Source organism: Sminthopsis crassicaudata, chromosome 6, assembly GCF_048593235.1.
Source record: "Sminthopsis crassicaudata isolate SCR6 chromosome 6, ASM4859323v1, whole genome shotgun sequence".
Classification (NCBI taxonomy): Eukaryota; Metazoa; Chordata; class Mammalia; order Dasyuromorphia; family Dasyuridae; genus Sminthopsis; species Sminthopsis crassicaudata.
The window spans coordinates 178896419-178908815 of record NC_133622.1 but is presented as its reverse complement, the minus strand read 5'-3'; the positions used below and the strand labels follow the sequence as shown (position 1 = coordinate 178908815).

At 49.3% G+C, this 12397-nt stretch overlaps 1 protein-coding gene across 1 annotated transcript in view; it reads right to left on the bottom strand.

Annotated features, from left to right (window-relative positions):
* Positions 1-11658, bottom strand: part of TEX15 (testis expressed 15, meiosis and synapsis associated) — a 44048-nt gene extending 32390 nt beyond the window's left edge. The window contains 6 exon segments of the mRNA XM_074275574.1: positions 3648-3794; positions 4156-4393; positions 6474-6639; positions 7581-7743; positions 11002-11048; positions 11141-11658. Of these exon segments, the coding sequence (XP_074131675.1) occupies positions 3648-3794; positions 4156-4393; positions 6474-6639; positions 7581-7743; positions 11002-11048; positions 11141-11204 (825 nt within the window). The 5' untranslated portion in view covers positions 11205-11658.
* Between the last annotated feature and the right edge of the window lie 739 nt (positions 11659-12397).

Below are 12397 nucleotides of genomic sequence, written 5' to 3'. Positions count from 1 at the left end.
TCATTTAATCTCTCAAAGGGAAAAGCCAGGCTGTACAGAGAAGCAACACGCAATCTCACGGACAATTAATTACTAAGACACTGATTTTATTGGGCATTTGTCACAACCCGATAAAACTTTCTGGAAAATACCTATTTCATCTCATATTAATTGGCATTTTACATTTTTGTAAATAATCCTCCATTTCTTTTTAATTCTTGGTTTTGCTGGCTAATTAAAAAGAAATGGAGGGTTGTGGCTAATGGGACAACAGGTGGTACAGTGGATAGAATTCAAGGCCAGCCTCAAACATTTACTAGCTGTGTGACCTTGAACAAGTCACTCATCCGTTTGCCTCAGTTCCCTCATCTGTAAAATGAGCTGGAAAAGGAAATGGCAAACTCCAGCGTCTTTGCCAAGATACCCCAAATGGGTCATATGAAGAATCAGACACACTGAAAATGAAAGCAGACACCTGACTGCTGATTAATAATAATAAAACTTACATTTCTCCTCTAAGTGTTTTAAGGTTTGCCAAACACTTTGCAAATATGATCTTGTTTGATCCCCAAACAGTCTTAGAGGTGAGGGTCAGTACCCCCAATGAAGACCTTAAGGAGAAGAGGTGAGGTGATCTGGCCTGGGCCACGAATTCACTTCACTGCTGAGGCACTGGGATTTGAATCCAGACCTCCTCAGACTCCACCATCCAGCGCCAGAAAGCTGGTTCCTTTGAAGTTTCTGAGACCTCCCGCTGAGAGACATTGCCTGCTTTGTTCCTCATTTGGGGCTGTGATTTCTGTCCCATTCTTGGGAGTTAGATTATTTAAATGTACCTCATTCCTCAGTGTGGGCAGCCTTCAAAGACGCAACTGGGAGTTTCCTTCTGATTAACGCCTAAAAATCTTCTCATTTCCCACTCTGTGTACGTTTTCTTGAATTTTAGGTCCTGTTGAGCTGATCGGCTGACTTACTAAAACGAAGATGTGTTCATGCATATTGCCGGAGAAAAAGCTCCCTCTGAGAAGGAGGGCTGTCGCTGCATCTGAGGAGCTTAGGGACCATGAAACATTCCTGGAATCCTTTCACACATTCTTCCTCTGATTCCAGAATTCAGAGAGCCTTTGTGAGGACCCCGATGAGATGAGTACATTCTGTTGGTGTTCCCTGTATCCGTTACTATGGTCCTGTGTCCGTTACTACGGTCAGTCTAGCATGTGTTCAACATTTTGACATCCTCAACATCTAATTTCCCAGTGTCTGATGTAGTAACAGCTCCACCTGACACTCAAGTTTCCTACAGAATTTTCACGACCTCCCAAGTTTCCCTTTCCCCCCCCCCATCAGCCCCTCTCCATTTCCAGTTTCTACTCCATTTACAAATTCCACAAAGCACAAACCTAACAAGAGACAGCTCTTCAAGTCAGAAAAATTAACTCTTGTGACTCTCTGCCTGCACGTCTTCTCTCTCAGAGTTCAACACTCTCATAAATCATAATCTAGAGGCTTTTTACCATTCTGGATGCTCTCAAACAAATCAATGCCTTTCTTAAAATGGGCCCAATCACACCAGGAGTTCTCATTCACGCATCCATCATAGGGCTCATCTAGCTGTCTGCCTGTCTATTTATCCAATCCATGCATAACTCCGAGACAGAGACTGAGACAAGAAGAATAGATGAAAAGGGGTCTGCAAAAATATTAAAGGTGTCCTTGATGAAAATCTGAAAGGAAGCAAGCAGGCTTTCTCAAACAATGTGCCCCAAGCAAACCACACATTAACAATCACACAGCACACCACGTAATAATCACCCGAGGGAATTAAACACCCAGGCAAAGCCAGGACTCAATAAATCCCCTGCTTGTTGATTTGGTGCCATGATGAAAGGGGTCGGATCAATCAAGAAGCCCTGCTAGCAGCTCTGTTCCATGGGTTTCAGACAAGATGCTTAATAAATATAGTCAAATTAAGTATATTGTGGGTCCATATTTCCCAACTGCACGCAATTCATTATAGGAAGCTGCCTTCATGTTAAGCTAGCTGAGGGGGAAAGAAGAGACCTTGAGACTTTGCGAAAAGGCAGGAAGGATGCTAAGCCATTCTCGAGACAGCAGGTCATGAGGATATATTCATCTTTGTACGCCAGGATACAGGAGAGGAAATCGTGAAGGGGAGAAACGGAGCCAGAGTGTGTTAGTTAACTGAACAAAGAGGGGTCTTGCTTCAAGATCCTGGTCCTATAGAACTTTTACTCTCTACAGAAATTCCAAATGCTTCTCCCGCACCCCTGGCTCACAGAGCTTTCTCCCCATTTGGATGGAGCTCCTTGAGGGCAGGAAACCCAACATGGACATTCCCTCCATCGACACAGACTAGCAGCTTGTATAATACCTTGTGTAGTAAGTCTCAGTTTCCTGGAGATACCCAACCACTGTCATATATCAGGGACTAGATTTGAACCCCAAGCCTTGTGGGCTCTCAGCCTGGCCATAGCTCCTCCACAGCACACACTACCTGTTCTCCATCAGACTCATTTCAGAAACAAGCCCCAAAGACCACACACACCAAAGGCCAGGCGGCAGGGAAAAGATACGTCTCTCTCTGTGCTCCCTCCTCTTCTCCATGGTGACGAGCCAACTCGAGGGATGACCAGTGGTCTCTTAGGCCAGAGCCAGCCGAGACAGGGCTGCTCAGTGCGGGGGAGGATGTGCACGTCTAAAATCGCCAACACTGAATTCTGTGCAAGTCCTGCTAGATGGAGCTAAAGACGCCTCTTTTCCCCGGACGGTTTCACAAGTCTAATCTATTCTGGGCCTTTGGGTCACAAGGAAGCCCAAGGGTTCAGAACCAGCCCTCAGTCACTAACTCAGTCACTGTCTCCAACAGGCAGCGGGGGACAAACTCTGAGCCGAAGAAGGGGCTCACGGTGCTAATTCTACAAAATCGCATGACAGTCCACAAAAGCTCATGCTTGAGGGAACAGGGAGGCTTCCTGATGAGCTGATCAGGGTCAGACCTGGAGCTTCTGTTCTGAATCCGTGGCAGTGACTCTCACCAGCCGGAGTTCAAATCTCACTCTGATTTTCACTCCCTGGGTGGGTGTGGCCAACAATAATGACATTCATTAAGCACCGTCGGCATGCATGCAGGCACCGAGCTGCGCACTTTACCGGAGGATCTCCTTGGATCCACTCAAGCCTGAAAGGGAGGTTCTCATCCCTCACTGTACAGATGAGGAAACCGGGGCAGACGGGGAAAGGGCAGCTGGGGACATGTCTGAGGCTGGATTTGAACTCTCCAAGCCCTCTTTCCTCCTGGGGCCTCCGTTTTCTCACCATACAGCCACTTTGGGTTTTTGGGGGGTGGAATTAGTTAGACAGTCCGCACTTGGGCCTCCCGCTAGCCTCGGCAGCGGAGCGAGCCGAACGCTGACGCCGGAATCCAGAATCCCAGTCCAGCCTGAGATTCGGATTGTGGCGTGGCCTGGGTAAAGGTGCCTCAGTTAGCTCCCCTCTACACTGCAGCACAGAGGGATGCTTATAGAACGCAGAGCAAACCTGAAGCAGCGGGTTATTGCTGTTACCGCTGAGACACGGATGGGGCGACGCCACCTTGGAAGCAGCCCCAGACCAAACAACAAGGAAAGGACAGAAAAAGGAGGACGTACGGCAGAGCTGTGGGCCTGCTGCTCGACGGGCTCTCTGGGGGTCGGGACAAGGCGTGACATGTGGCAGTCAAAGTTGGGTGAAGGATCCAGACACGTTTTACTCTTGTCCACCATGGGTTGGATCCTCTTCACCTTTCCATAGAGAACCTGCGGGAGGGAAGAGGGGGTGAGAGAGCGGTAAATGACGGCCCTGCATAGGCTCCGGTGCCGTGGCTGCGTCTGGGGACCCCCGGCTCACCTCGGCGCCCAGCGTGGCCAGTGATCCACGACCCAACACGCACCCAGACCAGCCTCCCTGTGGCTCCTGCCGTCTCTCCCCTCCAAGCATTAACAGGTGCATGGAGCTCCCTCCCCGCTCCGTCAGCCCCCCTTCCTAGTGCCCTCCACACCCTGAGAAATCACATTGACCCAGCTCTCTCTCCCCTAGAGTTGTGGGCCTCTTACTCAGAAAGCCCCCAACATGCTGGTCAAATCCTGCGTGGGCCAACAACCCCAAGGGCCCGCCTACCTTAAAAATGACGAGGTTGTCCACGTGGTGCTTCCGGAAGCGCGCGTAATTCAGGGCGACGTCGGGGTGCCTGAACAAGTAGACGCCAAGCAGGGGATTGCCGAGCATCCTCAAGGTGGACTCTCGCGTACACAGCCCGTTCTGGTACATCCGGGACGCGGTATTGCTGGACATCGCCAAGAAGCAGTAATGCTCCTCCAGCTCACAGCCTCGCCGGCCCTGCTCCCGCATCTCCATCCTACGAGAAACCGCCGCGTTCGCTGCGAGCCACTGGGCTTGGGGGCCAAGAGTCGAGGAGCCCAGCCCCCATTTCCGTTCCGCTACATGCCTCCCACCCCTCCACGTTTCTGAACTGCGCTGTCTAGGGCAACTCATTGAATTTCTGGTCTTAGATTTACTCATCTGTCAAATGGGGAGAGGGTGGTCTCAGAGCTGGGACCCTGCCGGCACCCTCTGGCGCCTCAGCCCTGGGCCTCCGCTTCCTCCCCTATAAAGTAACACAATCAGGCCCGATGGCCTCAGATCCCCTGTCGGCCCAGAGGAAGGGAGAACTATCGGCCTCCTTCACGGTCTGCGACCGGATGACGAAAACTGCCCGTCTGCAGCCACAGGGCAGAGGCCACACACGCATGGGGGTCACAAAGGAGGTCACTTCTCTGCCACGTGGGATTTTAGAGAAGGGATTTTTTTTTTAATAATGCCTAGTATTTATTATTTTTCTTTTTTATATAACAATAGCTTTTTATTTTTCCAAAAAATACATAGAAATATAGTTTTCGACATTCAAGGTGGCCGGCAGCCTTGCTACTCGGGTCTCAAGTCAAAATTACATCACTACGTTGGAGCCGAGTCACGGTGTGTCCAACTGTGGCCGATGAGAGCAGCGTCGGCTCAGGGTGCTCTGCCCAGGTGAGGCCCCTACGAACATCGGGGGCTTCTCTAACTCTGCCCGTCTCACATTTCTTTTGGACTGGCTCATTTGCTTTGCTCAGGAGCACTTTCTCCAGTGAGGGCTCACCACGCTGGGCGGTCCTGTGCCTCCCATGTCATAGTTTAATCAATTTAAAGTTCTTAGGAGAGACCTTGAGTGTGTCCTTGTATTGCTTTTTCTGACTATCTTTTAAGTGCTTGTGCTATGCAAATTCTCCAAAAATAATCATTTAGGTGAGTGTGCATTTGACATTCGAACAATGTGGCCAGCCCAACAGAAGGTGCTCTCTGCAGTAGAGTGGGACGCTTGGCAGTTGTTTCAAAAAGGACCTCAGTGTCTGGTTATCTTATCCTGCCAGGTGATTTTCAGAATCTCCCTAAGAAAATTCAAATGGAACGGAACATTATTGCCAATATTTTTTTTTTCCTGAGGCAATGGGGGTTAAGTGACTTGCCCAGGGTTGCATAGCCAGGAAGCATTAAGTGTCTGAATCTGGATTTGAACTCAGGTCCTCCTGACTTCAGGGCTGGCCCTCTTATCCACTGCGCCCCCTAGCTGCCTTCTTGATAATAACTTACACACAAGTATTGAGCCACAAAAAAAGGAAAGGAGATAGCTTATTCCGAGGTCATTCTCAGACCACTATTAGCTCCTGCAGGGCCGGGCTGCCCCTTCTGAGATTAAAAGCTTTCTCCCAAGGTCACAGAAGCTGTGCCAGCCTTGAGCTAGTTATGAGAAACTGCCCGGTGCAGCTCTCTCACACAGATAACAGCGCCCCGATTTTAGAAATTTAGAGAATGAAGGATGTTTGCCAAGGCCGAGGAATCTGAACCGGCAGCCCAGTGTCAGGTGCTTGCAAGGCCATCCACGACGACCTGGGCGCTCCCCACACTTTTAGGGCCACATCCTGCTGACGAGACGTCAAGCAGCAGGGCCTTTGGTTCATACTGTGAAATTAATGCAGACAAGTTTTTCTCTGCCAAGGATGCTCTGATAAAACTAGCCCTCACCCCGGCCTGCCGGCACAGATACGGCTGCGGATAAGACACAAAGATTTATCACTGACCAAAGAGGAACGCCTGAGGAGTCTCATTTCAAGGCCTGTCTAGTCCCGGGGCATATCCGAGCCGCTTACCAGCGCCCTCTCACTGAGAGTCCTTGCTACATAGTGAAGTCATTTTGTTCTCTTTGAGAAAAAAGGCCCAAGGACGCTGGGTAATGAACGGGAGAAATGTTCCTCCCCCTCCCCCCGAGCTCACCCAGAAGCCAGGACAGAGCCGAAGCCCCGGCGGCCAAATACAGTCCCACTACAGAAACAAGGGTTCCAGACTATCTGTGACGGCTCAAACTATTAAAAAAACTCACTTCTCACATCAAAAGAACTCACCTCTTAGCTGAATATTTTTTTTCAAGATAATCATTGTGAATTAGTTTTGTTTCCCCAAACTGCCATGCTGACTGCAGCTCGCAGCTCAGGTCCAGTCTGCACTGGGAAATGGCATGGCTTATGGAACTGTACTCCCTCCGATTGGTGTAGCACGATGTCAAGTACACTGCAGAGAAGAAAGATTAAAAAGGGGTGAGTGGAGGACCAGAGCCCTTCCCTGGAACATCACCAGATGCTCCTGGAAAGTGTATCGTTTTGTTTTAAGGTTTTCCTACTCAAATGGAGGCCAGAAACTTGGCAATCTGAAGGGGAGGCAGTTGAACTGGACAGCTCCTGAGGTTCCTTCCGGTTCTGAGACCTGGGCCATGAGATTCCCAACCAAAATGTTAGACCGCTATAGTCTTTAAAGCAAAAAAGGTCCTCTGTGATCACCGAGAGCAATCAGAGAAGGAAACCAAAGATGCAGGAGGGGAAGGAACTCCAGAGAGCATCGGCAACTGTAGCTATGGCTACCAGGGCCCCTCTTCAAATGTGTAAGGTGGGTATGCGAGGGTTTTTTTTGATACTTAGAAAATGATGTCGGGCCAGCTAGGGGGCGCAGTGGATCGAGTACCAGCCCTGAATTCAGGAGGACCCGAGTTCAAATCTGGTCTCAGACACTTAACACTTCCTAGCTGTGTGACCCTGGGCCAGTCACTTAACCCCAGCCTCAGGAAAAAAAAAAAAAAAAGAAAATGATGTCTCCTAGTGGGTTGCAAAAAGCTGTTCAGTGCCGGCTCTCAGAGATCTGCCCACAGCCACAATTTTTGTGCAGCACTTCCCCCATTACGCCAAGTACCCGCTTATGGGATCTATGGCACAGCAGACTGGGAGGCACTATGTACCGTCCTCCTGGGGGCATTCCTCTTAGAAGGCTTGGACAGAACTGGCAAAGGACTGGCCTGGCCTGGCCATGCAATCCAGCAGATGGCTGGCTCCCCAATAGTCCTGCTCTTTGTGTCCAAGACTCGGGATGGAATAGGCCAGGTTTGGGGGTTCTAGTCGCAAGAACTGGTCCTAGAGAAAAGCAGCAGCAGGCCCAAGGGAGGACGGGGTGGAGGCTGGTACCTTTCTCAGGTGTCTTTCGGATTTTGGGGATGGTAAAGTTCTTCAGAGAGTGGGCCTCGGTGCCAGAGCTGGACCCAGGGGCCACAGCATCATGGTGGGAGTAGCTGCGGTGGCTCGAAGACTTTCCTCGCTTGCTTTCTTTGTTTTCCATTCCGGTGTTGACCTGAAGGACGCAAGGATAGGACGATTGTGGAAGGCCCTACCACCTTCAATCACCGGGCTGGAGGGGGAGGGGGGCTTCCCTCTTCTGTAAAACAGCCAGTAATGACGGCTCCCTTCCAGGGCTGCAGGGAGGCCTCATATGAGACGATGCAGGACAACGCTTTGCCTAGTGGTCAGTATTAGTGTCACCGTTACTGAAAGGTGGACGATCAGAAGTCAGGCCTGCTGCCCAAGGACAGCCCCACTGAGCACAGCGCACCAGCCGTCAGCACAATGGTCTTAAGCCCAAGACTTGGGGGCCAGAATAAGAGCTTGGAAGTTTGAGAAGCAATTGGCAAATGGGTTGGTTAAGTGCTATTTTTACATATTTATGTATTATATTACATACATATGAAGTGCTATATTTAAGGTGAGGAGATAGGAAGAAAATCCTGGGAAAATGACCACCCAGAATCATTCAGGGCAGCATTTGAATTCATGGCTTTAACACTGTCTGCTGTCAAGCCCTTTCCTTCCCAACACACCCTCACTTGGTCTCTTTTCAACTGACACTTTTTGCAGGGTTCTCAAACTACAGCTCGCTGCCCACTGAGGACGTTTATACGCCCGCCGGGTGATGGCAAATGGGCTGAGGGCGGAGACAGAGTGAGAGCTCTTGTTTTTACTCTAGTCCGGCCTCCCACAGTCTGAGGGACAGTGACCTGGCCCCTATTTTAAAAGTTTGAGGACCATCGCTTTTAAGAAATGAATCAGGTGGAAAATGCCATCCACATTCAGAGGGAGACGATGAAGTAGATTGAAGGATACTGTTTTCACCTTACAAGTTTGCTTTTTCTTGTGGTTTTTCCCTTTTGTTCAGATTTTTCTTTTTACACTATGATTAATATGAAAATATGTTTAAAGTGATCATACATGCATTAACTATATCAGATTGCTTGCTGTCTTAGGGAGGGGGAAGAAAGGAGAAAAAAATCTGGAGCTCAAAATCTTACAAAAATGAATGATATTTGCTGTCTAGGAGAGGCGGGAGCAGAAGGAGAAAAATTTGGAATTTTGCATGTATCTTTGTATTTTGAAAAATAAAAAGCTATTACTATAAAAATTTTTAAATTACAGTGAAAACTCTTTACTTGTCATTGGAAAAGTAAAACTACTATTCAGAAATTGAGAAAAAGAAATGAAATCAGAGCCCTTTCTTCTCCCCATTGGGTCCAGCCTCCTAGTGATTCTCTCCTTTACCAACGGTCAGTAAGGGATGCTGATCTGCGGCTACTGAAGATGAGGGGGTAGACAGAGCCTGAGTCTGGAGTTATAGAGAGCTGAGTTCAAATTCAGCCCCAGCACTTCTGAGCTGTGGGGATCCTAGGTAGGTCACATGACCTCACCTCTCCTGCCTCAATAGTTTCTTTCTTTTAAATGGTTTCCCACTCCCTTAAGAATCATATTGGAAGAGAAAAATCAGAAAAGGGAAAAACCATGAGAGAAAAAAAAAAGGAAAAAAAAAGTGAACATAGCCTGTGTTAATTTACATTCAGCCTCCATAGTTTTTCTCTCTGGGTTCAGATGGCATTTCCCATTCAAATTTCAATGGGATTGCTTTGGATCACTGAGCCAATGAGAAGCAAGCCTTTCGCAGTTGATCATCACTCAATCTTGCTGTTTTTGTGTATCAGTCCATGTAAATCTTTCCAAGGTTTTCTAAGATCAGCACGTTCATTCTCTTTATGTACCGTAGCTTACTCAGATATTCCCCCCGGGTGGACATCTGCCCATTTTCCAGTTCTTTGCCACCACAAAAAGGGCTGCTACCCACAGTTTTGCACATGGGGGTCCTTTCCCCCCTTATGATTTCCTTGGGATATAAGCCAGTAGTGGCACTGCTGGGCCAAAGAGTATAAACACTTTTATAGCCCTTTAGGTATAGTTCTCTACAGAATGATTGGATCATTTTACAACTCCACCAACAATGGGTCCTATTGGCTGGAACGCTCACGGGGCATTCTGTCTCATTCCTAGCCTTTCTAGAATGCCCCGCCCTGTCTCAGAATTCCCTAGTCGCTTCAAGGCTCTGCTCAGGCCCCGTGATGACCACTGGGAAGAGTCTCCTGGGGTCAGTGCTCCCTTTCTCTTCTTGAAAACATTCTATGTGTGTCTATAAGATTCAGAAGACTGAAAGATCCACATTTCTTGTCACTATCTCTGCCCACTCCAACAGCCAGCTCAGTGCCTCTTACATGGTAGGTGAGCCAAGGGCGTTGGGCTGTGTGAGTGTGAGCGAGTGTGACCAACTTTCAGATAAATAAAGAGACACTGGCCATGAACAATTTAACAGAGGAAATAAACACCCTGGGAAATGTCTATCCGTATCTACTTCTATGTCTATATATCAATCAGTCTGTATCAGTATGTCTGACGAACAGGGCAGATAAAACGATATTATAAAGAATACATTCAAAGGCCCCGAGGACGAATGGTCCTATATACATACTGTGTAGAATGGAGGAAAAATACTTTTTAAATCCTCACTTATCAAAGAGACGAGGGGCCGCCAGGGGGCGCGGGGGAGAGAGCGCCAGCCCTGAATTCAGGAGGACCCGAGTTCAAATCTGCTCTCAGACACTTAACAGTCCTGGCTGTGTGACCCTGGGCAAGTCCCTTACCCCAGCCTCAGGGGAAAAAAGACGAGCTACCATCACATAACCATCAAACTTTCAAAAAGACGAAAAACACGTGGTTATCAGTACACACTCCTCGTTGGTGGAACTGCAATTTTCTCTGGAAAGCCATCTGGAAAGTCGGAGTGAGACGGACAAAACAGGGACTGGACCTTTATAATCCACCCCCTGCTGAAGGGTGCGGGGGGGGGGGGGGGGAGGGGGGGAGGGGGGGGGCCTGGCTAAGCAGACAAAGTCAGAATCTCAGTCTCGGAAGCCTCAGAAAAGGGGAGAGAAGAAGGTGAGATAAAGACTAGCTATTATAATAGAATTCGTTGCATATTACATTATTGATTTAATTACACTATTGTATAATATGTAACACTGTAATCTATTATCAATAGAAGATTAATTCAGTCCAGGCAGGAAAGGCCATTTCCCGACCCTTCACCCTCACCTGGGTAGAAGGTCACTTGGGCTGGACTCCTTAAGGTGACTGAGACAGCCAATTCCGAGTGTCCCCGTTAGAGAGCGGGTATCACAAAACAAGGAAAAAGGAGGGAATGCACGTGCCTACATGTGAGTCAGTGGCGGGAGAGGCCTACCTGTCTGGTCTCGTCCGGTGGCCTGGCTCGAAGGATCCCACTCACCCCTAGAGAGGAGGGAGAGGAAGGTGAGCCGCGGCGGTCTCCCTCTGGCCCCGCCACCCCTCTGTTCCCGCCTCCTCTCTCACACTTCACCCACCATGTGTCCAGTTCCCTTCTGGCCCCAATGAGCAATAAGCAGTGGTAGCCACCAGATGCCTCATAGAGGTTGATTAAAGTGAAGAACAATATAGTAGTAATAGTCCTTCTAACAGTTCTTCCCAGTTGTGTGCGATGCAAGCCCCTTCACCGAGAAGGGTAGTCAGAAAGGGGTCTGAGAGTTGGGGGACCCCGGCGGGTCGGCTTCCCTCTCACTCAGTGGCCTCTTCACCGACAAGATGAGAAGATTCCAACTGGCCCCCCTTTAAGTACCTCCCACCAGGAGCTCTGAGAGCGGGTCACGCATGACCGGTGCTGACCCTCCCAGCTGGGATATTCTCCAGGCCTATGATATCATAAGCACCTGGGGGCAGAGCCGGGCCCTGGGAAGGTGGGCTGGGCAGAACTAGTCAGCCCAGTGACCAGGCAGAGGCCCACAACTGCCACAGGGCAGCCCCGGGTGAAAGCGAGGGGCCACGCCAGCCCTTCTTTGGCTCTCTTTTCTCCTCCCCTTCTTTTTTCCTTCTTTCTCCTTTCTTCTCTTTCCTTTTTCCTCCCCTTTTCTTTTTTCTCTTGATCTTTACTTAATTTCTTTTCTTTATCCTCTTTCCTTTATCTTTTTTCCTTCCTTTCTCCTCCTTTCTATCTCCTACCTTTTCTTCTTTTTTCCTCTTTCCTTCCTGTCCTCCCTTTCTTCTCTCTCACCCTCTCTTCCCTTCTCCTTTCTTTTCTACCTCTTTCTCCCCTCCTTCCACCCATCTCACGTCTCTGTTTGCAGTTCTTTTAACTTTATCTTTTGAAATTCTGACCTTGACAAACACCAGCAAATGTGCATTTCTACATACAGCAAAGGGGTTGCCTAAACGTGAAGCCACAATGTGAAACTGGCACCACTTGAATGCCTGCCCCTCGGCACAAGACACCGGCCAGATCTCTTCCAGTGGACATTTAACAGACCCCTAGCGGAGCTGGCCAAGCCCCCACCAAGGGGCCGCGCGTGCCCCCCAGGCCCGCCATCTCCAGCCGCCGCCCTCTGCCCAGCGTTCGCTGTGAGGAGCTGCGGCGGGGCCCTGGCCCTGAGAGCCAGAGGAGGGACAGGGCCAGGGAGCCAACCACAGGAAGGCATGCTGGGCCAGAAACAGCTCACAGAGCCAGAGGGGAGAGTTAGAGCCCGGCAAAGTTGGGCATAAATGTTCCTACTTCACAGGGTTATGGTGCCTGCTACACAATAGGCAATTATACAATACTTATCATCACC